Raw genomic sequence first — 24,996 nt, 5'->3', positions numbered from 1 at the left:
ATTCGAGGTGCGGCCTCACCAGGGCCGAGTGCAGGGGCACGGTCACTGTCCTGCTCCTGCTGGCCACACTATTCCTGATACAAGCCAGGATGCCGTTGGCTTTCTTGGCCACCTGGGCACACTGCTGGCTCATATTCAGCCGGCTGTCGACCAACACCCCCAGGTCCTTTTCCACTGGGCACTTTCCAGCCACTCTTCCCCAAGCCTGCAGCCTTGCATGGGGTTGCTGTGGCCCAAGGGCAGGACCCGGCACTTGGCCTTGTTGAGCCTCATACAATTGGCCCCAAGAAGAATAGAAGTCTACTCCTATAATTGTTAATTAATTAATTAATTAATGGGAAGACGGAGATCCCTAGGGGGAAAACCCCCCCCTGGATCTTTTGGAGAGAGCGAAGACAGATGAGGCGGTGGGGCACTGTCCCTGCGGGCAAACGCAAGGACCCATGAAACATGCTGAAGCACTGCAAGAGTGGATTTACCCCGGGATGTTTGCTAAACTGGAGGGTTTCTCCACTTATGGATGGTTTCGATGCCATGGCATAGCGTCACATGAAGATGCAGCCATAAAGCCATGAATGGCAGGTGCTTCCAGGACAGACAGACTTCCCAAGACTATTTTTACCCGACCAGGTTTTGAGTTACGAGTGGAGCGTTAGGTGCTGGCACAATGCTACAACCCTCCTCTCTTACGGAGGCAAGCCAACGCTATAGGAGAAACTGAAAAAAGGACAGAAAAAGGCTGAAGGAGCCAAATCTGGAGAGAACTCCATCTCCAGCTTCTGTGGTGCGTCTCTTCCATATATTCCTGTTATTACACGTTGATCAGCATTTCTACGTGTATCCTGGAGAACTGTTCTTAATTAAATGGGACAAATCAAGGAATAATTAAACAAGTATCACTTACTTTCTATCTGTGAGTGGAGATCATTGACTATCACTTGTAGCTGCCCGATAGTCATGTCTCTTAGGTCAGTGGGTTTTAAACTTCTCTTCATCAGGCATTCACTTATATGAGGCATATGTGGCAGCTGAAAAGAAATATTCAGTTTTTTACTGTTTTCTTCAAATTACTTGTATTCCTGAACAGCGGCAGTTTGCATTGCAGGCACCCCCCTCTCACAAGCCTGCATCAAGGACCGCCACTGAAAGTACCAAAACGAGCTGAAACATCTACGCAACGTTTGACCCAAGTCTTCAGATCTACCAGCATCAGTGGCGGACTGACGCAAGGGGAGGCGAGGGCTACGGAGAGTAGCGTTGTACCAAGGCAGGAATGCTCCAGCTCGGGATGAGACGGGCTGAGCAGACTACGCCTTAAGGATGAGCGTGCATCATGTCGTTGCCAGCCTCAAGGCAGTAACCACCTTCACGCTTCGTCATCTCATTCCCTGCATCCATCCCGCTCCCGCGATGCCCCGCTAAGACAACCCATGTTGACCCTCCAACTCCTGATAGCCGGTCCCTATCTCCACTGCTCCTCTGCACGTCTACAAGCACCGCGCGCAAGCACTGCTGGCCACTGTACGCGTCTCGGCAAGCAAAAGCAAACTGCAAAAGGGTTGCTGTCACCCCCTCGCGCCGTCCCACGGCCCCACTTACAAGATCCGCTACTGGCGATTTCTTCCTGTTCTGCTTTTCCACCTCGACCTGCATTTTGGCCATGGGCTTTGCCATAGCCAAGGCCATTTTGGCTTCAGCTTGGAGTTTCTTCTGCCTGGTGAGGAAGTCCATGTCGTCGAGGGACTCCGATTCTTCCTCCGTCGTGTCTCTGTCAGAGTAGGACGAGCTCTGCTTGCTCTAGGGAAGCAGACATGCAGTCGTTACAGCACCGTCGCCCCAACCGTGCCACAGCAAAGCAGCTTGCTGTTAACTTAACATATCTTGGTACACTTACAAGTGGTATAATTTCTACAGAAAAGGTGAAGAGCACAGATTTTTAATTTTAATCGACAAGGTTATCTTTAAAAATCAGAGTAATTCCCAGATAAGCCCCCTTGACTTTAACAGCAACTTGAGCACTTCGAATGGAAAGAGGAGCCAAGCAGATCAATAGGGGACAGACTGGTTAAGCTGGAGGAAAACATCTGGGGCAAGGATGTTCTGTTCACAAAGGAAAAGAGAGGAGAGGAAAGCTGGTGGGAGCTGATACGGCGTCATATCCACTACTGCCCTGATAATTATCAGATCTAAAAAGAAAGGGAGGAAGGAAGGAAAGGAAGGAAGGAAGAAGGAAGACCTTCACACGAAGGCATCTGCTCTACCGCAGCTCTGTGCAAGCCAGGGGCAATTTGCTCTCTGGCCCTCAGCATCTCGCATTTCTTTTTCTGATGGCTGAAGACGCTGCTCTGGGGTTTAGCGTTGCTGTTTTAACAGGAGCAGCTCTTCATCAGCTTCCGTTATGGATGGCCTCACGGTTTCCATGCTCCAGACCCTCTGCGGGATGGGTTCTCGGACCTACCATGGGCGACAACGGCGTGTCCAGGCTGGTTTCTGTCTTGCTGTCGTCGGCGTCGCTGTCCTTGTCGCTGCCGCTGTCATTCACGAAGCAAATCTGCAGGTTCATCCCACTTTGTAATCTGCGGGGGGAAAGGGAGAGGTGACACCGCAGCCCCCTCGCGCCGGCTCTCCCCGCCGCGCCGACGGGTTGCACGGGCAAGATGCTGGAGCACCGTCAGCAGCGAGTCGGTCACCTTTTGCGAGGATGCTGTTGTCCTGCTCTTGTATTGGCCTCAGGAAAATACAACCATTTTCACTTTTTTCCCAGAAGATGGGCGTCCCCCACCCAAAAGCCGAGCCAGGACCCCCAGCCTGTGGCGGCAGGACGCGGGCAAGCTCCCGCCGCTGCCCGGCGCTGCCATTTCTGAGCGGCAGTTCAGCGTGGGACTGGAAACGCAGCGGCACGGTAACGATAATGCTTCTACCACCATCTATTGATGAACTTCAGAACTGCTGAGATACTGCAGGGCTTCTGTCATCACGGGTGGCTATATTACTACATTAAGTACAGTATTATATATAAAGTATATATAAAATCTATTGAACGTATTCATAAATAGAGAAAATGTATTTTGTATATAAATATATAAATAATATATAAAAATATTATTCTATTATAGAAAATAATGTGTTAACGATTGAAACTATTCATTCAGAAGGGTAATAAGCCTGTTTGTGGCCAAGAGGCACTACTGTACCGCAGAATATTATTACTGTGTTTTCGGGACCCTCTGCTCCATTGCCTGATTTGGACAGGTTAAGACCACCCAAATTCACCTCCCCGGGAACGACTTTCTCCAGACGCAGAGGCTCAGCGCAGGGGCAGCCCAGTGCAGGTTAAGAGAGGGAAAAGCACTTCTACAGCCGAGAGCACCCCGGCTTTCGCTCGCACAACAGCTATCCCCAAAGCCACTGCAGAGCAGGTCATCAGCCGGGTAACACACGTTCTACCGGCGTTGGCCGATGCCCGTGGACGAGCGTGGCCCACGGTGGACCCCACGGCTCCCTCTGCTCAGGCCAGCCTCCGAGAGCAAACACAGGAATGGATTTTTTGGACAAGAGGGTGTCTGTGACATCCCCCGCTGATGCTCACATTGCGGAGCAGCTCCGCAGCCACCAGCCGTGCTCACGTGCCCCAGGCTCTCCAGGACAATTCGCTCACCTGACACCAGGGTCAGGCCCGTTCGCCTCCTACAAAATCTGCTCAGGCTTTGCTCATCTTCCCAATTAATGAAAAATTAACCCCAGATACTAGAGATTTCTGGGGTCACCTCTATCAGCCTTCTCGGTGCATCATACTCCATCACTACTTGCTGAAGATGGGGCAAGCCTCCACACACGTTCTGCTGCCTCTTAGTCCTCATTCCCAACGGGGGGACTTATGTCAGTACTTACAGACAGCAAACTCTTCTTTTCCATTTATTTTAGTGGAATTTCTTATTCACTATTACCATAAAATAGATACCATTAATGATGGAAATGTTTTACCATGAGGGTGGTGAAACCCTGGCCCAGGTTGCCCAAAGAGGTGGTAGAGGCCCCATTCCTGGGAACATTCAAGGTCAGGTTGGATGGGGCTCTGAGCAACCTGATCTCGTTGAAGATGTCCCTGCTCATTGAATAGGGGTTGGACTAGATGGCCTTGAAAGGTCCCTTCCAACCCAAACCATTTTATCTTTCTATTCTATAATTCTGCACAAGCTTTTGAGCCATGGTGGACAAACACGGGTACCCAGGCCGGGGAACAGGATGAACCCTTGGCTCAGCTTCAAATTGCATCGCGCAGAAAGGGCAGAGCAAGCGCAAAACGTGGGTCTGCGACTCACGCGCCTTTCGACAGCATGACCCCAGCGCCTGAAACCCAGCAATTTATGCTCTTTTATTTCATATGCAAGCACAAAAATGAGAGCAATGGTCCCACAAAGGGTCCTGTAGGTCCTGTAACACGCAGCGGGCAATGCTAATGCTTTGCCTGGACTATAAATATTAACGAAACGCCAAAGCGTTCGGGTACAGCCGGTCATTTCTCGTGGCACAGCTGCCAAACCCTGCCATGCAGCGTTAATTAGGCCCGCGCTATAATTACAAGACAGCGGCTCCAGGTTTAGCTGTAACTACACAGAGCAAAACTGTTTTCCCTTTCAAACGACTTGCGGTTCAATTTAATTTCACAATTGTACCTCTCTGGTGTAATAACAGTATTCCTCCTGGTTTTATGCCTCTCTAAGACTTTTTTCTTCTCCCACACCATGGCAACAGGTAGATCTTCACTCCCAATGCGGGAGGCGTTCGATGCTTTCCAAAGTGCCCCGGGTTACTCCCAGCAGCTGCGTACATAAACAAGCCTTTCTGGAGTATATTTGACGTAGAAATTTTAAAAATCAGAGTAAGTGAGGTATCCGAGCTATGCAACGTCCCAGCCCCGGGAACGGAGCTGTGTCCAGCGAGCAGAGCCTGTGCGCAGCACGTGGCCGTGGCGGGGAGGCAGGGAGCCACGTAGCCACGTTAAAGCTCATTTTTTCCATTCTCTGGTGCTTTCTGTGTGCGAGATTAACTGCAGCCCTGACTGCTCTCCACTGCCCTGCTGTCACCAGGGCTAGCTATCAGCATCAGATCTGCTTCCAAGGGGCTGCCACCTCCCGAGCCACTAAGGGACGATATACCTTCACAAACCGGTGGTTTTTCACCGACCGTCACCAGGCTGCCTGAGCCAGGACTGGTGGGACCGTGGGACCATCCTCGAGCCCTGCCCTGCTTCGGATATGCACGTCTGGCATTAAACCAGGCATGCAGACATCAAAATTCTCAGTATTTTGCAACTCAACATAAAGAACTCCTGGAAAACGAAAGTAATCAACTATTTTCATGACAAAAACTCCAGTTGTGCGTTCATGATACTTCTACCACCGTTCTTGGTCGGCCCAAGTCCAAAGGCAACGTTCAGTTCAGGACAGAGATCCTGAATGAAAACCTAAAGGAAGCCTAACTCAGGAAAACTTAGCTCATTTGCTTTATCCTCTGAGCATCCAAATATCTATACTATACAGTTTTAACCTAATATTTTAGCATATTACCCACAATTATTTACATAACAGACACCAATTGCGTTTGGAGCATAAGATGTTGTTCTAAAACAAGGAAAATTCAAGAACATGGCTGCAAGTAAAAACTGAGGGATGCTCTGAAGAGAAGGGTCTCAGGACATGCCACTGGAGGCATCTCACACTTTTCAGCCTCCAAAGAGGTTCTGGGCCACGAGGCCGCCTGGCTTACCGGGAGGAGAGGCTCGGCTTGCCGCTCTTGCTGCAGCTGGTGTAAAGTCCCGGGCCATCGTCGAAGAAACTGCCCAGAGCCAACTTCTGCCTGATGGACTCACGCTCATTCTTCTGGGCCTGAAAGGGAAGGGCGACGAGAAAAGGATGAAGCTGCCGGTCGTGCCAGCGCGCAGGAAGGAGAGCTGTCCCACCGGCCCCACCGCCACACTCGTGATGCCCGGCACGCCCCAAGCTGTCTCCCACGCCTGGGTGGACCACACGGCCCATCCCAACAGGGAAGCCCATCTGCATCTCTCTTCTCTCCACAGATTGACAGATATATATCTAAATAGCCACACATCTGATGTATACATCAGATATATACCTAATATATACATTGATATCGGTATCTATATGCATATGCATCCACCAAGACTGCACTCGCACCATTAGCATCTTCCACTTCCCTGAGCAGCCTCCAAAACTACACAATCCTTCTGCCAGCGTACTTAGAGATGTATTTTTAACCATCGCCATCAAATTATCCACAGTTTTAAAAATGTATTTTTATATAAATGTTTTTTTGAATAAGGGCAAGCTACAAAGCGATTTGAAATTAATCACCGATCAATGATTATGGAGATGACTGTAATCAATGCGCAATAAATGAAAATCACAGATCTGGATTCAAAATTAGTACCAGTACTATCCCGGTGTCTGTCGCTAATGGATTATGTGCCAACGCTGACAACAAATTCATACAAAGTGGCAAGTTATTGATAGAAGGAACATTTTGAAGCCCTCAAATGTTTCATTTTAAAATAACACATAATACCCGATCAAGAATACACAACAAAAGAAACCACAGCAGGCAAGCATGGGCTGCTTCCACGGTGTTAATTAGTATAACTGTGCTTCCCATATTTTACCTGCTTAACTAAAAATACAGCAACTTTTTTTGATAGAAGGAAGTGAGATATAACAAAATACCAATTATTACCTTAAAAAGGCTAATCATTTAATTCCAACTCCAGCGCTGACTACATACATTACATTATCACACTGCCCATTGTATTGTCAATCCCTTACCAAAATACATACTTCATTTGTAAACTAACTCCTTTCATTTAAGGTATTTAAAATATTAAAAATAACCCCCATGGCATCAAGTGGTCTTGAGTTTTTGGGTTCAGCTCCCGGTTTCTGAAATCCTACCCAGACTGCCCAGCTATGTTTTTCTACTTTGTTTTTTCAGGTTTCAATGACCGATGCCTCAATCACATGGCGGCAGTTAGATTTAGAAGAAAAAATAGCCAGCCGTAAAAAATACGTAAAAATGAGCGAGAAGTATTTTTTTAATGGACTGAAAGCAGAGACAGGGTCGCCCGCGCCGGTTCCTCGTGCTGCCCATCTCACGACGCACATGGGCGCCTGCCCTGTGGGTGCCAGCTGCATCCTCAGCGCATCAATATTTCATGAAGCCACGGATACTTAGCCTCCCATTTTTCCTACTCAGATGATCCTCTCCCACATTTGCCTATCCTCTGCCGATTTTCCCTGCGTTCCGACAGAAATCAGGAGCCCAAAGCGCATCTCCACCTCCTCCTGCCCGGCCAGGCCAGCACATCCCACCCTCCGCGCCAGCTCCCTCCCTCAGCAGCACGCCCACCTACTCCGTCTGTGCCGAAAACTACTCTCCTTGGCATTAAAATACACATAAATACAGGCAGGCTTTCACATATTTACCCCTTTCAGATGGGGCTGTCTCTCCAGATCTTCTTTAATTTTGCTCCATTTCCGAGACGGCAACTGCTCCCAGTTTGACATCTGTACATTTAATCAATGTACAATTTGTTTTCTCCAGCAGGTCATTACTGAGGATACTAAATAACACTGCTCCCCCAGGACTGAGCTCAGACTATCCCATTTTATAAACCAGACGCAGGCTAATGACCATAAAGAAATCAAGAGTCCTATTTGTTGTTATTATAAAATAGGGAACAGTTACTAAGAAATATAATATACCTAAGGGAACTGGACTTTAGGCTTTAGATAAATGACCCAACAGCTGCAGTATACATCCAGAGTTGGGTATTGAAAACTATAAATTGAGAAGGAAAATTGCAAGTGGTTTTTTGACTATCAAATACACTTACTTGGTATAGAAAAAATAACGGATCCAGTACTCAAAATGCAAAGGTACTAGCAAGAAAAACACAAACCCACGTTGTTTAAATGGGTATTTTGACACTGAATCAAAAAATGTATGTATTTCTGAAAGAGGGGTCTGGTGTAGAGCTGAAGTCGGGTTCAGACAATTATTTTAAACAAAAGGCTGCTTTTTATTTTTAAGGCAAACCAGTTTTGGGTGGATGTTTTCCTTCTTACCGTCGACCTTCCAATTCGGAAGGTCTGCAGCTACCTTTGTTTAAGTACACGAATAAAAACACCACGTCAGATTATGGCTGTGACTGCCTACACGTAAAACGCTTTTACACAACCGTTCCGGCGAAGGCGAAGTGCCAGGAGAGGCTCAGCCCTTCCCCACAGCGGACCCAGCCCGCTGTTTCCCAGCCCCACTGCCCGCTGTAATTATCGCTGCTTATAAACCCATTGCCGTCACCTCGCCGGTGCTTGCAGATTATACGCAACCATTTGTGCTCTTTGCCACCCGTCCCCGACACGCCACGGCACCTCGACACCAAAAAAAATGCCGCATTTTTGGTTGAGAGCCTGAATTTATCCAGTATATGCCTTCTCCCCACACAACCCCATCCCTGGGGGCACGCAGAGGTACCGCTGATGCCAGAGGCCGTCTCCGACCGACCCGATGCGGGACGGAGAGTGACGCCCACGGCAGCGGGCACAAGATTTCTGCAGTTTTCTGGGAAACCGAGCAAAGTCCGTACTACCGCGTTATCCTGTCCCTTAAGAAGTAGTAGCTGGACCGCTCTTTTCACCACGTACCGCTCCGCGCTGCTTAGCATGCAGGCACCTGTACCAGCAGCCTTTACTCATTACAGACACCACCCGAAACAGCACGTAAAATAGCACACGGAAGATTTATTTGGCGTTGAGGTGTAGCAGCGATTTGCCAAGCTCTTTGCTGTGCCCCGAGACCCCCCCCTCCGCCCCCCACCTCGGGTAGAGCAGCCAGCTCCTAACAACGGCCGGCGATGGCACTTCTGGAGTCGTACCGACGGGTACCAAACCCGGCCCGAATGCCGGGCGTGCTTCGCTGAGGCGCTGCCTGTTTGCAGAGGGAAGAGTCTAATTACACAGCCCATTACTGATTAAGGGCAGCCAGGCACCCTTCGGCAGGACCCTGTCCCAGCCGGGCAGTGCCACTGCCACGCGAAGGGTTAAAAGGCAGCGGGGCTGGCGCAGGCTGATCCCCAGGCACCAAACAGGGTGCACAGCCCGTGCCTGGCCCCGGCCAGGCCACCGAGGCTATTTTTGCCAGGGTCTGTCATTACCAGCCATGGGACAATTACTATATTTAAAGTTCCAGACCCATAGGCAGCACCTTATTTTATCTCTGTAAAGTACAAGGGCTATTATTGGATTTACAAACAGAAATTGTAACCGCTGCGCCGAACATTTGTTTTTAACTCCTTTTTCTTCACAGCGGATTTGCTGGCAAATGCAAAACCAAGTCAAACTTGCATTTCTCAAGCCACGTGGCAAGTTGCCTTAAAACCCAGGGGTCTCGAGGTACGAGAACGTGTTTGGAAACACGTCTTTACATTTTCTTTCTCATAAAGTGACAGGAAAACGCAGAGGGAGGAAGGTTTGCTGCCCCACTCCGGTGCGTTAAACACCACCGAGCGCTTCCCTGCTCCGGCACCCGAAACCCAGCACCCTGGGAGGGTGTTGGGCAGCATTTTGGCGGGTCCCCCTCCTTCCAAGAGGGCGAATGTTGGCAACAAAAGGCTCCTTTTAGTCCCTTACCTTTTTATAACTCCCCTCTCCGGCCGGCGCGGCTGCTTTCCTGATGACGTCACCCATGCCATCACCCTCCCGACTCATCTCCTTCGCTCCCGGGTCCTCACGTGGCCGGTGAAACGCTCCCGCCGGGGCATCTCAGTCCTTCCTCTGCTCTTCAGTCAGCACCATGGCATCAAGCGCTCGCTCCCAGAGCCAAGACCTGCGGCAGCCCACCGTCCCCGGGCCGGGACGCTTCCCCGGCCCCTCTCGCCTCCCGGCCGCTCCAGAGCACCTTGCTTTTCCCTAATAAAGTCAATGGCAGCGCCGGAGCCTCGGCCAGCTGATGAGAGGGAGACGAGGGCTGTGCGGGCCAGGGAAGCCGCGTCCTCCTCCAGCCACTGCCAGCGCTGGATAAAAATAGCCCCGAGCCCTCGCCGGCTACACAAGGGCAGGAAAAAACCCGGTGTCTGATGTCAAAATCCAAGCCCAGCGGCGTAGTCACGGCCAGAGCGGGCAGAAGGAAGGGGCTTTCTCCTGGGGTTTTCACCGTGGAAGTTATCCTAATGAAATCCCAGCGGTCGAAGGAGCTGCCCACGGCCGGGGCAGCGACCCCGGGCAGAGCCGGAGTGGTCCTCAGCCCTCGCACGGCCGCTCGAGGATGGGCAGTCACAGCAATGCCAACCACAAGATGAAATTTTCACTCTTTACACAAAAAAACCCCACTAGAAAGGACCCCAGGGAGCTATTTCTGGGCTAAACCAGCTTCTTCAGGTGCAAACCCAAGTCTCTAAGAATTAACCAACAGAGCTCAAAAAGGTGTCCAGCCTTAACCTGCCACCCATCTTGTGGGCTTGCAGAGCCTGGGGACCACCGCACCGCCTGGTCCCCGCTCCGGGGTGGCCGAGCAGCCCGGCCCCAGCTCCCAGGGGGTTCTGCAGCCCCCAACCCCGCACCACGTACAGCTCCAGCTCGCGCCTCCAGCAGCCCTGCCCGCAGAGCCAGGCTTCACGGCACGGCCGCTGCTCCCCAGCCCCGCACAAATCCTGCTCAGCCCTTGCTGAGATCCCGTCGGTGCTGCACCCATCACGGTGCGCGGTATTTGCTCCGGATCAGCTGCGGGTGGGCAGCGAGAGGCAGAGGTCACACGCTCGGGGCAGGCGTTTCTATAGGGAATCCTGAGAAAGATGGAATTTATGCCACAATTTCTCAGTGATCCTCAAAACGTGGCACACCAGCAATAAAAGTACTGACTTCTGGTGCGACACAGCTATGCTAGATGAATAATTTTCATAGCCCTACCAAGTTTACAGGTTTAAATGATATATCCAAGTCATGCTGACATCATTTCATCTAAAATGCATATTCTAGTTAGATTACCGGCTCTAACGACATGCAAGTTATGCATCACGGCATCACTCTACTCTGAAGTTTCAGGAAAAAACAGTAATAATAAACAGGATTGTTTAATTCCATTCTTGTCCCAGGACGCTGCTTTGTAACTATAATTCCCAAGTGAAACAAAGTCGTTCTCTGGATATTTCATTATTTTTAGTTCCCCTCCACCGCTGACTCATTGTGTCCTTTCCTGCCGTTGCTAAATTAACTTCCTCTCCCGGCCGCGGGGATGGATCCTGACACAATAAATCTGGAAAAAAATATCCTGTAGCCCCAGAGGAAGGATGTGGTGGCCAGGAGCACTGGGCTGGCACGGGGGGGCTGAGCCTGCAATTTGCCCCATGCTTCCCCCCCAGTTCGAGACAAGTCCCCCGCATCACCCTGCCCTCGTCCATCGGAGGGGATGTCCCCACACCTCCTTCCCAGCCGCCTGAGACGGTGAGGGAGCCCCAGCCCGGTCCCGCTGTGCCCGCGGTACCCAACGTACAGGGGGTGGACGCGGCGTGAACGCACGCTACGTGCAAGCCACCCCTCTGCAAACTGCCATCGGTCACCCCGAAGGGTAGGAAGCAATGCAGCCTACCGAAAAGATCTCTAGCACTTTCCACCCACGTTTTTTAAGATGTTTTATCCCCCATTCCAGGTTTCGGGCCAGCTCACCTCTGCCCTGCCCTCTGAGCAGGGATGCTCCAGGACCGGCTTCACGGAGGGGCATCCCCTGAGCGGATCCCACAGAGCTGGTCCCAGTCTGCTGGGAAAACCCCACTTCCAGCAGCCGCCTCATTCAGGGCAACAGGAGAAAAGCAAAGCTGGTTAAGAAGCACGGCTGGGAGCCCCTGCACCCCTGTAACCATTGCTGGAGGCATATTTGGGTGTCCTTCTGGGTGGGCAGGACCAGACCCAACCCTGCACCCCTGGGAGAGGCATCTCCCGCCAGCAGAGAAAAGGCCAGTTGAAACTGGATATCAAAACCACAAGACAAATTAATTTCGTGGTTATCTCAGCGCAGGGACCAAACCCTTTGGTGTCCAGCCCCTTCCCCACCTGATGCAAAAGGCCACTGCGGGCAGATGGGCAGCACCGCTGCCTGCACCGGACCGCCCGGCAAACACCCGCGACTGTCCCTCTGGCAACCGGCCGCCGCTTGAAACGCACGCACATCACCTATTGTACGTAGAGGGTTTAAACAAAAAAGCAATGACGGGGGCTACGCCGTCAGGTACGCTCCACGCTGGCATCGCTAGCCAAGGACTCCTCGCACATCAAATGGCATCAGAAGGAAACTGGCCTCCGTGGCCACGGCCACCGCCGCGGCTCCTCCAGTAGCCAAGGGCAACGCTGGCGTAGGGGAGAGCGAGCCTGCTTTTCTTTTTATAGCACGAAGGGAAAGCTCAGAACGGGCGTATCTGGAGCAGGTCAGCTGGGGTGTCCCTACGGCAGGAGCACACGGCCACGGACCCAGCGCCGCGGGGAACACGCCGGCCGGGGACGGCAGCGCTCACGTCCTTCTTAAGCAAGGTGAGGAAATAGGGCACATGGAGTTTTATGTGCCTCAAACACGTGCTGAGTGTTTATGGACAAGCAAGCAGCTAAATGTAACTCTACTGCGCATACGTAACGCTTGCTTGAGTCAATGAAAACCCCCTCAACGCTGTTGGGGCATACTCCATTGGGGAGGAAACCATCCCCCTCCCTGCCTTCTGTTGGGGATCAGCTCCCCCACACTGCCGGTTACCGAGCTAGTAGATAAAACCCCTAAATTCCCAGCAAAGTTCAATGAAAGCACTCCGAGCACCCTCCCTGCCAAACCGGTGTTCACAGCCACGGGGCGCTCAGGCCAGGGTACCGAGGTGACTTCCCGATTTGTAGAAATCTCAAGTTGCCAGAACTATTTGCCAAAACATTTTATTGTAAAGGTCGGAATAAATCCCTTCTGAAGAGTCCCTTCACAGCACAGCGTCCTTCCAGCGCAGAGCAGCCAGCGCAAGGCACTTACAACAAGTCCCTGCAAATTTAGGGATGAGATGGACCATGCCCTCCCTCCGATGATGCTTCCCTGAGCTTTAGCACACCAAGTGCTTTCCACCTACTTCGCAGAGCTTTTCTTTTGATCTCTGTCTAAACAAGAAGGCCTTCAGCCTCAGCTCTCTATAACGCGGGCTTTATTTTATGTTCTTGGCAGTGGTTGGGGATGCAGGGTCAGTGTGCTCGGCCACGCGAACGGAGGCTCCTCTGCTGTACCATGCACAGCGTCCCTCCAGCGCGGCAGCCGCGGCGAGAGGCCAGGCCAGCAGCTCTCCAGCCCTGCCAGTGCTCCATGGAGGGTTTCATGGCATTTGAGGTTTTCTCCAAGGCCTGGCTCTTGGGGTTATATCTGCCATGAGAATTTGTATTCACTTTAATGAAAAAGATGACGACAGTCTGGTATTTCTACATGCCACGAAAGCCTACACAACCCTAAAGATATCAAACAAAAGAAAGCTAATAAAATATCTCCTTTTTTTTTTTTTTTAACGAGCACTTCACGTTTTAACCTTGTGACTTTTACGGACTACTTCTATGGTTCAATGCTTGGTGAGACCCTGGGAGCGGCGGGTGCCGGCCGCCCTTGCCTGGTCCATCCCCTGGGAGCCAGCCCGACCCGCAGCGACACCAACACCTCCCCAGCCCACAGTAACACCAGCGTCTCCCCGCTACTGGGGTCTTTCTAACAGACCCCCCTCAAGAAACACGCACAAACCTGGCATCACCGAAGCAGCAGAGTCTCAAGCCCGATGCACGCACCCGGAGCAGCTCCCAAGCGAACGCATGGGGCCGAGCAGGATGCTCCGCACGCCCCGACCCGCCTAAGAAATTATTTCTAAGCAAATAAAACCTCCTTTTTCACATCAGATTGTTGTCTTTTTCATTTTCGTTGCATGCGTAAAGCCTGGTAACATCTCCAGAGCGACCCTCCTGCCAGCAGATAGCTGAGACCGTGACCGATGCCAGCGCACAGAGCCAAAACCGGTTCCCACAGGCAACTGCCTGTTTGGAGATTCCCGCCTTAGGCAGGGGCACCGGGTGCCGGGGGGTTTCTCCGCTTTTAAAGACGCATTAGAAATCAACCCAAGGAGATAAGGTAAATCTAGACATATTACCCACTCGCACGGCGGTCGCAAAGAAACGCAGACGAAGCCGGCAACAGCCCAAAGAGTCCCGTTTTGCTCCACGCAAAGGTGGACCTGTCGGGCAACGCTGAAAATACGTGTTCACAAAGCAAACTGAAACACAGGCGAAGGCTGCAGGCCAGTAAAGCACCGCTAATACACACGTTAGAATAAAACCTTTATTTCTGTGTTAAGGCCTGGATTTGCACGCTGGCCTTTTATTCTGCGCGAGCTCGGGACCTCACAACAGGTTCCCCAATGTGCATGAGCTGACGTTTCTCTTGTCAAAGTGTAGGAGAAATATGGAGCCCTAAACAAAATATTTGGCATAGGAAAATAAATCAGTATAAAAGAGGAAAAGAGAAATAAGTACGAGAAAAAAAATATACGGCACGAAGAGCGGCAGCAGCCTGTATGACTCCAGGATGTGGCCACGGGAAAGATGTCAGGTGCTGGGACCTCCTGACCATGGAGGACCTGGCCTAAATTCAAAGCGATGAACCTGACTTAGCCACATCCAAAACCCCAGGAAGACCTACAGCCCCCTGAATTTCAGAGAGCAGCAGTGCCAGCTCATTTATGATGTGAAACAGGGCTTTGGAGGCAAGGCACGGCATACGACAGAAACACCCTCCTCTTCCTCGGTACCCGCCTGTGCTGCGTCCCGTCCCCAGCACCCTCCCTGCTCTGGAGCTTACGTCCCAGCCATGACATGTCACGTCAGAGCTTTTCTGCTGAATTGCTCCAAAACAAACACGTTTTCAGGTTTTCCCCGTGCGTTGGCTTGTTCCTCTATTTGGTTTATTTTTACTTTATTTAGTAGCTTCAACAAAAGGGGTGCGAGGAGGGAGGAGAGCGGAGTTACACGCTGCCACCCTCCTCCCCCCCGGGGCAGTCCAGGCAGCCGCCAAAAATCCTATCATTGCCGGCTTCCAGTCTGATCCCAAACCCGGGATTGCCGGCCACAAAAGGATTAAAACTTGGCCTTTAGGTTAATGGGTTTGGGAGGGGGTTGGGGCTGCTCCTAATCTTTGCAATGCCGTAGGTTTTGAAACAGATTTCATTTGAAAGGCCGTTTCTCCGGACTTTCTTCTGTGATTTGCACGCTTTCTGGCTGTTTTCACTCGAATATTTATTGGTTTGGAGGGAAGGAACCAATTCATAAACAAGCAAGTAGATTAAAGCAGATAAAAGGCAGCAGCGCTGCCGTCGCAGCAAGCCCAGCGCATTAACATGCAGGGATGCTGGCCAGGCCTGCGCCGCAGCGCTCGGCATTGCTCACCATCGCTCGCCATCGCTCGCCCACCGCCACGGACCAGCTTCCACCCGGGAAACAATGCGCAACCTTTAACCCTTGCGTTCCTACGGGTACGCTGGGAAAACATCCGCTGCGCGGAAACAACGGCACCATTTATTAAGGCACTAGAGAGCAACAGGCTCGGAGCTGCAGAAAAATCAGATCCCTTAAAACCGAGGCTGAAAAACCCCAGGATTTTTTTTTTTTTTTTTTTTCAAAGGAGCTAAAAATGGAAATTCATTTCCAGAAGCATTTGCTGGATTGAAAACATTCAGTGAAAAATCTTTTCAACTCTTCTCTCTGTACATACGTATGCTTTGGTAGCTTTTCCCTTCATGATATATTTTGCAATATACATATGCTTTGGTAGCTTTTCCCTTCATGATATATTTTGCAATATACGTATGCTGTGGTAGCTTTTCCCGTCATGATATATTTTGCAATATGAGCTATTTTGTCTTAAAACACTGACTGAAGTTTGAATTAAACGCAGCGGTGGGGAAAACGAGGACGAGCCACCGGGGCAAAGCCCCGTCTCTCGAGGGTCCAGCTCCGCCGCTGGGAATGCCTGTTGGCTGTTTTGCAAAACACACCCCACCGCACGTCCGCAAACGCGTTTCTCAGCATCGCCGTAGCAGATGGACAGGCGTTCGTGCATTTAATAATCTGCCTGTACCATCGAGCCCTAAACGTGCCATTTCCCGTGCAGGTGCACCCAACAGCACCCACCCTCTCTTTAGAGGGAAATGAAGCCACGATAACAGCCCCCCCCAAGCTCTCACTCGCCCCACGAAAATAATCCTGACGTCGCTCAGCAAACACCGTTATCGGTGCCGCTTCCCCCAGCGCTGCTGCCAGGCCCCAGGGACCCCAGGGACAGGGGCGGCCGTGACGGATGCTCAGAGAGGGAAATGCTCGTCCCCGAACCCATCACCAGTTCTTGCATGGATTATTTAGCAGAACAGCGTGAACCACGACGAGACTGCATCTGAAAATTATCATCTTGCGGGTCAGCTCTCACGCTTCGATAAATCTGGAAAGCGCAGAGCGCAATATTCTGTTTGTTCTAAAATTTACACCGCGCTCTGACGGCAACTGCAGAAGTGTAAAACCACAGCTCGCTCACTTACACGGAACAGTTTCATCCAGGCAGGCAGGCAGCGAGTGGGGTGCGGGCAGCGGGGTGCAGGCAGGGGGGGTGCAGGCAGCGGGGTCCGGGCAGCAGGCAGGCAGCGGGCAGGCGGGGGGGGGGCAGGCAGGGGGGTGCAGGCAGGGGGGGTGCAGGCAGCACGCAGGGGGGTGCAAGCAGGGGGGGTGCAGGCAGCCGCCCGACAAACCCGCCCTCCGCCGCTCCGCCGGGCGAGCGCATCCCCGGCGCCTACGAGCATCACATGGCGAGCACAAAAGCCCCGCAGGCAGAGGGGCTTCTCCCCGCCGCGGCTGCTTCCAACCCGCTGCCTTGCGAGCCCCGGGCTGCCTCGGGGCCAGCAGCCCACGGCTGAAACCCCAGCAGGCGGACCCGGGCCGCCCGCACCCCCCCGGGCCCCGGGCGAGGCGGGGGCCGGCTGGGGCAGCTCGGAGCGGGGCGGGGGCCGGGGGGGCCAGCTCGGGGCAGGGGCCAGGCCGCGCTCGCCCCTTACCTGGTAGGAGCAGTTTTCCTGGTGTACCATCTCCGTGCATCATCCGCCGCTGCCGCCCAGCCGGCAGCGCTCGCAGCCGCCGCGCCGGGTCTCCGGCCCCGGGGGAGGAGGGGGAGGGGGGGGGAGGAGGAGGAGGAGGAGGAGGAGGATGGGCAGGAGGAGGCTGGGAGCCCGGGCCAGCCGCCCGCCGGTAAGATGGATGCTGCCGCGCTGCTCCGCCTGCGCAGCGGCGGCCCCGGCGGAGCCCGGGGCGGGCGGGGGGGGGGGGGGGGGGAACCGGTCCCGCCCCCGCCGCCGGCTGCAGAGCCGGCACAAAGAGCGGGGCGATCGGGGCAGGGCGAAAAACAAATCCCCCCACCCCCCCAGCACCGTGTTACGGCTGGGAAGTCGTCGCTGTGTCCCGTTCCCCCCCCCGGCCCCGGGGCGATGCTGCGGCAGCGGCAGCTCCAGCCCCCCCCCCCCCCCCCCCCCCCCCGCCTGCGGCAGCGCCCGGCCCCGCGGCCGGAACGGGGCCGCTCCGCGGCTCAGCGGCTGCGGCGGGGTGATGCTGGACCGCGGCTCCCAGGAAGGCAGCTGCCTGCGTCGCCTCCCCGAAAGGCTGAGAGGACACCGAGCCGTTAGAGAAGAGCTGAAAGACAGCTTTTTCTTGGACCCTCTGCTGCAGAAATACAGCGCAATCTTTTTCTGCAAAGCGCTCTGTCCTATATTGCCAGCTAATTATATCTGCACCCTGCAGCGAGGGGGAATGCGGAGCCCCCCGCCCCGGCCCTCGCTTGGGCACTCCAACCGCAGCTGCGACCCGGTTTTGGACACGGGGAGATGTTGCGCTGGGGCTGGAGGGAGGCAATGCTTGCGCTCGCCCCAATGCCCTTCTCCCACCGCAACGGGCCCTTCCCTAACCACATTTCTCCAAAGAAAAGGCCTGTGAAGATCAAGCAAGTAACCCAGCGCTGGCTCTGCAGAGGCTTTCCGCAGGATGATGGGTGGGTGGGCTGAGCCGGCGCTTGCAGCCCAGGGACAGCGAAGCCCCCACGTCCCGGGGCTGGGAAGCCCCTCTGCAGCACCCCCCGTCACTACGCACCCGGCAGGGATTCACTGCCATTTGCAGAATATTCCTTTGCTACTCCAAAATAGCATTGTGAGCTTCTCAAACTTCCCCGGTTGCAAGCTCAGGCTGGAGGCCTGGCACATGGAGGGAACCAAACCCTAATTTTGCTTCCTATTTCAAAAGTCCTTAATAGGAGAGACTGGAAAGAATGGCGGGACAAGCAGGTAGTTTATAATTCTCTGCACTTGCAACCTGCTGAGTGCTGGGTTCTCAGTTAGCTCAAGTTAGCTCAGTTTGACTTTACCATTCATTTTCCAGGGGGTAACACGTACCCCGATAGCCTCATTGGCAAGAGGTTTGGGGTCAGGCCGGCCCCGGCCGCAGCTGGGTGCGGGGACGCAGCAAGTCTCACATTCAAGCCCTACTTTTGGCTGGACACGGCCCATCCAAGGGGCACTAAACCACCCAGAGAGCGACGGCAGTGCCGTGGGCTGGGCTCGCACCATGCACTGGGCACTCCTACCCAGGCAGGCAATAGCGCTTTCGCGTGCAACTACAAGAAAATCCAGGCCTCGCCTGCCTTCGTTCATCAGATAGGGCTTTATTCTGCTCCTAGTCGCAGCCAGCTGCGGCTAAGTTCAGAAACGCACATGACCGTGAAACCCAGAAACGCTTGCTCACAGGGCGTCTCAGATTTGATTCCCTGCACCAGATGTGCCTCTAGAAAAAAAGGCCTTTGTAGGATCATCCCTCTGCCCCACCTTTCCCAGCTTCTCACCCGCGCAAACAGGCCGGAGCAGCCGGGGGCGGATGGAGAGTCCCTCGAGTCCCCGTGCAGCTGGGCGGCAGGGATGGAGAGAAACCCCCAGACCCGCCTCAGCTCCAGCCCTCCTCCCCGATGCCATCTCCCCTACAGGAGTAGAGCTTGAAAAAAACATAGAGCTTTCATTTAAAAAGAAAAAAACCCTACATCCTGCGTAAGTTTTTAAGAGAGGATGAAGTCGTGCCTGTTTTTTAGTGGACCTGCAAAGAATCCCATTCAACTAGGCAGCTATTTCCAAACATCGAAATAAAAAATCCCCACTTTTCAATATACTGCATAAATCTTGGGCTTGCTTTGGACAAGTATCTGTGGCAAGCTAAAAGCAGCTCCACGTATTACATCATCTCTAATGCCATTTATTATGTGCATCACAAGGAAAACTCCTGAAATTACCCCCCGCTTCCCACGTGCGGCTCTATCTATAACGGCGGTGACTCAGAGCCGCTCCGCGTGCAGCAGATCCCCGGCGGGGACCGCACCAACATCCCCACACCCAGGCCTGCTGCGGCACGGGGCGAACCCCCCTCAACCTATTTAACAGCTTATTCCTTTCGCAAAATGACCCGAGAGAGAACTACGTTCAGCTTAGCACGTCACCTGCTGCAGAAAAGCCGCCCGTTCGCAGCAAGGCTGCGATGGCTTCCCTTGCGACGCAGGTGGAAAGGGCCAGGCATCGTCCTCAACCTCTGGATTCGTTCCTCTGTTCTCCATCCATTTGCAATTACCCGTTCAGAAATGAGACGGGCAGGCAGGTAATAATTAAAGCAATGAGTGATTAAATTGAGTGAAAGGCTTCTGGCAGTCGTCCAGGTGGGTCAATGGGAAACGATGCTCCGGGATGAAGGTGGTGAACAAGCGCTGCTGCTCTCCACGGAGGCACAACCCAGCGGGAAGCCCCAGAAAACTCCTGGGGACCCCCAGCAGCCCCTCTCAGCTGGGAACAGAAACCTGGGGGGTACCTGCACTGCCTCCTTTTGCCTTTCTTACCGAGGCACCCTCTAAGTTAGGGCATCTTATACCACTTATGAGACGATCTAGACAAGTTTTCCCAAAGCTTTCCCCCAAACCAGCTCTGAACTAGAAACGTTTGGTTCAGAAAGCTCTGGAGAACATCTCCAGGGGGTCTGACACCAAGCTGGGGACTTCCCTTCAAAACCCTACTCCAGGTCTTCTCCAGAGGGTCTGGGAAGATGCTGCTTAGGGGCAGGAGACCTGCTGCGCTGAGCAGGACCCAAGCCTGGACCTGCGCTGCGGTTAAGGTGGACCAGGAACGAACCAGTCCTGATGCCCTGGATGTCTGCAGGGCTATAGGGGTGAGGACACGTGAAATTCAATTCCACGGCACAGGCAGCAGCATTCCTCCCCTCACTCCCTGCGGACGTGCCACCGGGGCAGCTGCCCCGCAGAGAAAGAAGGTGCAGCTTGACCAGATGCAGTCAAATTCTTGTAGTGAGACAACAGGATTTCATTAATTATCCATCTACAGAAGGAGAAAACAGCTGGTATCCCCAATTCTGGGGGAAAGTATGTAATTTCTGCTTCTGTGCACATGTTTTAGTTGTTCATTTGGTTTTGGTTTTTTCTTTTTTAAACTTAGAGAAAGCCCCCTGGCCGGGTCCCACCGCTCATCCCAAACCCTGGACCTCTCCACCGGCCAGGTCCCACCGCTCATCCCAAACCCTGGTCCTCTCCACCGGCCGGGTCCCACCGCTCATCCCAAACCCTGGTCCTCTCCACCGGCCGGGTCCCACCGCTCATCCCAAACCCTGGTCCTCTCCACCGGCCGGGTCCCACCGCTCATCCCAAATCCTGGACCTCTCCAGGGTGGGACCCGCAGCGGCCGGGTCCCACAGCCCATCCCAAACCCTGGTCCTCTCCTCCAGCCGGGTCCCACCGCTCATCCCAAATCCTGGACCTCTCCAGGGTGGGACCCGCAGCGGCCGGGTCCCACCACTCATCCCAAACCCTGGTCCTCTCCACCGGCTGGGTCCCACAGCTCATCCCAAACCCTGGTCCTCTCCACCGGCCGGGTCCCACAGCCCATCCCAAACCCTGGTCCTCTCCACTGGCCGTATTCACAGCACAAGGTGGCAAACGCAGGCAGCGCCGTTCCTGCAGGCAGGCTGGCCCTGCCTGTCCCCATCGCAGCCTTGCGCTTTCCCTGGCCGCTGCGCCTCTGCCCCAGGACCAAGGCAATCATTAACAGGGGAAAGGGGGTAATACGTGGAGGTTATCGACTCTCCCATCATCATTCCTACTCGGGGAAAACACTCCTTAAAAAAAATAAAGCTGTGCAGTAAAGCCAAACCCTCCCGTTCACACTGCCTGGGAGTGGAGGGCAGCCAAGCGGGGCATGTTCTCGCCGCCGTGGGAGGGAAAGGAAGGAGCCCGGACGTATTACTCACATGAAAGTCACCGACAGCCCTTTTCCTTATGTGTTTGTCATTTCTCACTGTCCCACACATTTATTTTTACACACACGTGTCCTGTGCTGTGTGCCTGAGCCCCACCAGCTGCAAGGACTCACCCAGCTCTTCAGCCCAGAAACTATGCAAGGGGAAAGCAAAGGGTAGGAGCAGCGTTCGTTCCTTCCACAAGGCAGGCAAGCAATAGCTTTCCTTAACTCCAAAGAAAACACCAGAAATGTTTTCCTGCCCACAGCCATTCCTCGAGGGGCCTTATCAGGTTGAGCTGGGAAGGTTTCTTTTTCAGGTTGGTATTGGCCAACCCGTTTGGTTGCTACAAAAAGCTAGTCTAAATTAATATGCTTTTTTCTTCAAATCTCAAGATAAATATGTAGCTGGATCACGTACCAGGTAAAAATGAGGTAGGAGATGAACACCGCATCCCTCGGGCACAGAGGAGGGAGAGGCAGGGAGCCCGGCCTCTCCGGGATGCTCCTCTCACCCCGAGCCCGTGGGCTTGCCCAAGCACAGCAAGCTTGCAGGGAACCGGGAATTATATACGGCATCACGGGATTTCAGCTTTATTTGCTGATGATTTACTAGGAAGGATGGATTTAGCTCCTCTTTAAGCCAAGCTAAAGCTTTTCCAGGGTTTAAATCTAGCAAGAAAAAAAAAAAGATTCTTTTTTAATCAGTTAATACTAGACATCTGCTTGGAAAGGGGAATATTTGTTTGGATTACATACATATATAATGCTTTAGACTATTACTTTTCTATTTAAGGAGGACAATGCCGAGGTGTTTCCCATCATTTTGGATGTGTAACTCTTCTCTACGAGGGGATAAACCTCCGATGATTTAAGAACCCAAACAGTGCCCTTCCCTCTTCCAGGCCCCTTTTACTTCCACGGAGGGTTCTGGAGTCCTTTACAAGCAGCAGCGTTACAAACCCCTCCTGAAGCACGGTGGTACCAACTGCTCAATTTTTAGGATAAAAACTTGTGTGCTGAAATGTTAGAATAAAACTCTCTCTGTTCCTCCAGGGACCAAATATGACATTATCAGGGAAATGCAGGGAAAACCCCACTCTGTAGTGAATTTCTATTATTTTGGAACTCGTACGTGACCGAGGAATTCAGGAGCACTGGGAAGGGGACCCGTTGCATTTTTGTTTTGATGCAGAAGTGCACATCTTGCGCTTTTAACAGCCTCATGCTCCATTTTTGGTGGTAAGAGACTCAGGCAAAAATGTCAATTTTCGGCACGCCCCACAGACGGCATCCTTGCCATTACATAATCAAACCACAATTCTCTCTCTCCTCAAAACACGGAACAGAAGGTTACAGTAATTTCACATTCCGATACCTCTGATACATAGGATGTCAAACGCTTTACAGGGAATTGGCGTGAATGATTTAAAAGCCACCCATGTATTTATAACTTTCTGGTGATACAAAAGTGACAAAACCTACGGCAAGCAACCAGACTTTTGCATGAAACCCGTCTAGAAAGACTCACTGATACAGTTGCACAGGCTTAATTTTCAATTGTACAATTTATAAGCTGGATCATACGTGCTTAATAGAGAATTTACAAGCGGTCTGATGATGGGCAGGTACGATAGCCCACCAAGTATTTACTGCGAATGAATGGAGAACCATTTCATCTACCGGCTCCTAAGGAGCGTGGGGAAATAGCAACAGAAAAGCTACGGCTGCCTCCTTGCAATTTTATTTACATTCTTAAGAATAAGCTGGTCTTTTGAAACGCAATATTCATGGCACGCAAAATGCTATGGAGAACGTGAGCTTTTCAGCAGGACAACGGTAACCTGTAAGTTTATGTATTAGCATCAATAAACTGCAATGTTACAATCACCTGGCTCTGCAGGCTATTTCTGTCCCATTTGGGAGAGGATTTGTAGCAAATTCCAGCAGCTGCAAACGATTTTCAGCATTTTTGGCCCGTACACACAGACGGTGCCATGCAGGAGACCCAAGGTTCCATGAAAGCAGAGGGGTTGGGGTTAGCTGGCATAAACCACGAGTCCCTCCGTCGCAGCTCGTTATTTTTACATCGCCTCAACCCAACCAAAATCAAACCTTGCCCACCAGCTCTCCCCGCAGCCGACGGGCAAACCAGCCCCGGGGACAGCCGGCCCCCAGCAGCATCCCCAGCCAGGCGACGGACCAAGCCGTGTCCCCGCCAGCGCCGCCCGGGCCAGCTGCGCCCGACCTCATCCTCCTGCCTTTGCCAGGAGCGGCCAGGCACCGGCAGACGGGGCATCCGCGCCCGGCACGGCACGGCACGCCGCCGGCTGAGATGCGGGGGGGACCCGCTGACAGCCCGCGCCCCCAGACCTCGGCTCAAAAGCCCGTTCTCTGCTCCGAGCCGTGCCTGGGTGCGGGGATGCTGGCACCAGCGGGAGGCACCCAGCAGCTCCCCAAAACCTCGGAGATCTTACAGAAAAGATTCCCAAATCTGCAGCCGTATAAGTACGGATAGAGAATAACGCAAAATCATTAAAGCTATTTCCTCTGCATCGTGAGCTCTGAGTAACGTCTTCGTCCGATCTCTTTGATAACAAGTTCGGTAGAAGTTTTTAAGGGAGCTAATAACTCCGTTATGCATTTTCAGATTCCCCTCACTGTGCAGCACATTCAAGCACGCTGCGTGCAGCTTGCAGGCCGGCTTTCCTACCCCTCCTCCCCCATTTATTTTTTTAATTTTCATTTTTCAAATATAAATTTGTTTTATTTGAAAAAAATAAAGTTGCATTAGGCCCCCATTAGACACCCTTGCAGGGAGAGGCATTAACAGCAGGCAGGGAGAGGAATTAATGTATTTTCCGACGATGAAGAGAGAAGAGGGAAAAAAATGGCACGAGAAGAGGGAGAAGAGAGAGATTTTCCCCGAGAGGATGAAGGACAGGGTGGCCTTCAGCTTCCTCAGACCAGGGAGAGCAGGAATTACATGGAAACGTTGATGAGTTGGAAGCAAATACAGAAATCCCACGTCCCACGCTCGACACTTAGCAACCATTAAGTTACTGGTCTGGGGCCAAAAGCAATTTCTGGATGAAATATTAAGCCCTTTTAATTGCGGCAAAGTCCCTGAAACTCCAGTCCGGCCATGCAGGCAGACAGCAGTATAACCTGCATTTCAATACGAGCGATTAATTTGCCTTTAGCGTGGTGCGTACCAACAGGCTGCACCGATGCTCATCCGATAACAAAAATTAGGTGCCGAGTTACCGATGATAAATTAAGCCACTGACCCCACGGGAGTCAGAGGGCAACATCTGTGGGTGCGGACGGGATTACCCTGCCGCCGGTCGCCTTGGGCCCGTCTATCTCCTTCCATTCCCCTCTGGCAGGGAACGGCCGAGAGGGCTTATTTATGGGCTGGCTTTATATTGCAACTCATTTTAATTGCAAAACGGATGGTAAAAGCACAGAACGGGGACTTGCAGGCTGAAGAAGTAAACAAAGTGTACTACAAACTCACCCTGAAATTAAGTTTCTTTTTCAAAGAGAGCCAAATACCATAAATACGAATACAC

At 52.7% G+C, this 24,996-nt stretch overlaps 1 protein-coding gene across 5 annotated transcripts in view; it reads right to left on the bottom strand.

Annotated features, from left to right (window-relative positions):
• Window positions 1–24,996, bottom strand: part of SCHIP1 (schwannomin interacting protein 1) — a 43,881-nt gene that overhangs the window by 3,622 nt on the left and 15,263 nt on the right. For 2 of the 5 annotated variants that reach the window (XR_012776389.1, XM_075506805.1), the window contains exons 2-5: window positions 5,770–5,888; window positions 2,459–2,576; window positions 1,600–1,797; window positions 905–1,028 (exon numbers count right to left, since the gene is read on the bottom strand). Coding sequence is in view for 4 of the 5 variants with exons in the window: in XM_075506805.1 (XP_075362920.1) it covers window positions 905–1,028; window positions 1,600–1,797; window positions 2,459–2,576; window positions 5,770–5,888 (559 nt within the window). In the remaining variant the exon portion in view is untranslated. Of the gene's footprint in view, window positions 1–904; window positions 1,029–1,599; window positions 1,798–2,458; window positions 2,577–5,765; window positions 5,889–9,701; window positions 9,821–17,158; window positions 17,316–24,996 lie in introns of those variants that run through there. The other 3 variants (XM_075506807.1, XM_075506806.1, XM_075506808.1) reach the window with 3 other exon arrangements.

This window comes from Mycteria americana, chromosome 7 (assembly GCF_035582795.1).
Source record: "Mycteria americana isolate JAX WOST 10 ecotype Jacksonville Zoo and Gardens chromosome 7, USCA_MyAme_1.0, whole genome shotgun sequence".
Classification (NCBI taxonomy): Eukaryota; Metazoa; Chordata; class Aves; order Ciconiiformes; family Ciconiidae; genus Mycteria; species Mycteria americana.
This window is presented reverse-complemented; position numbering and strand designations above follow the sequence as displayed.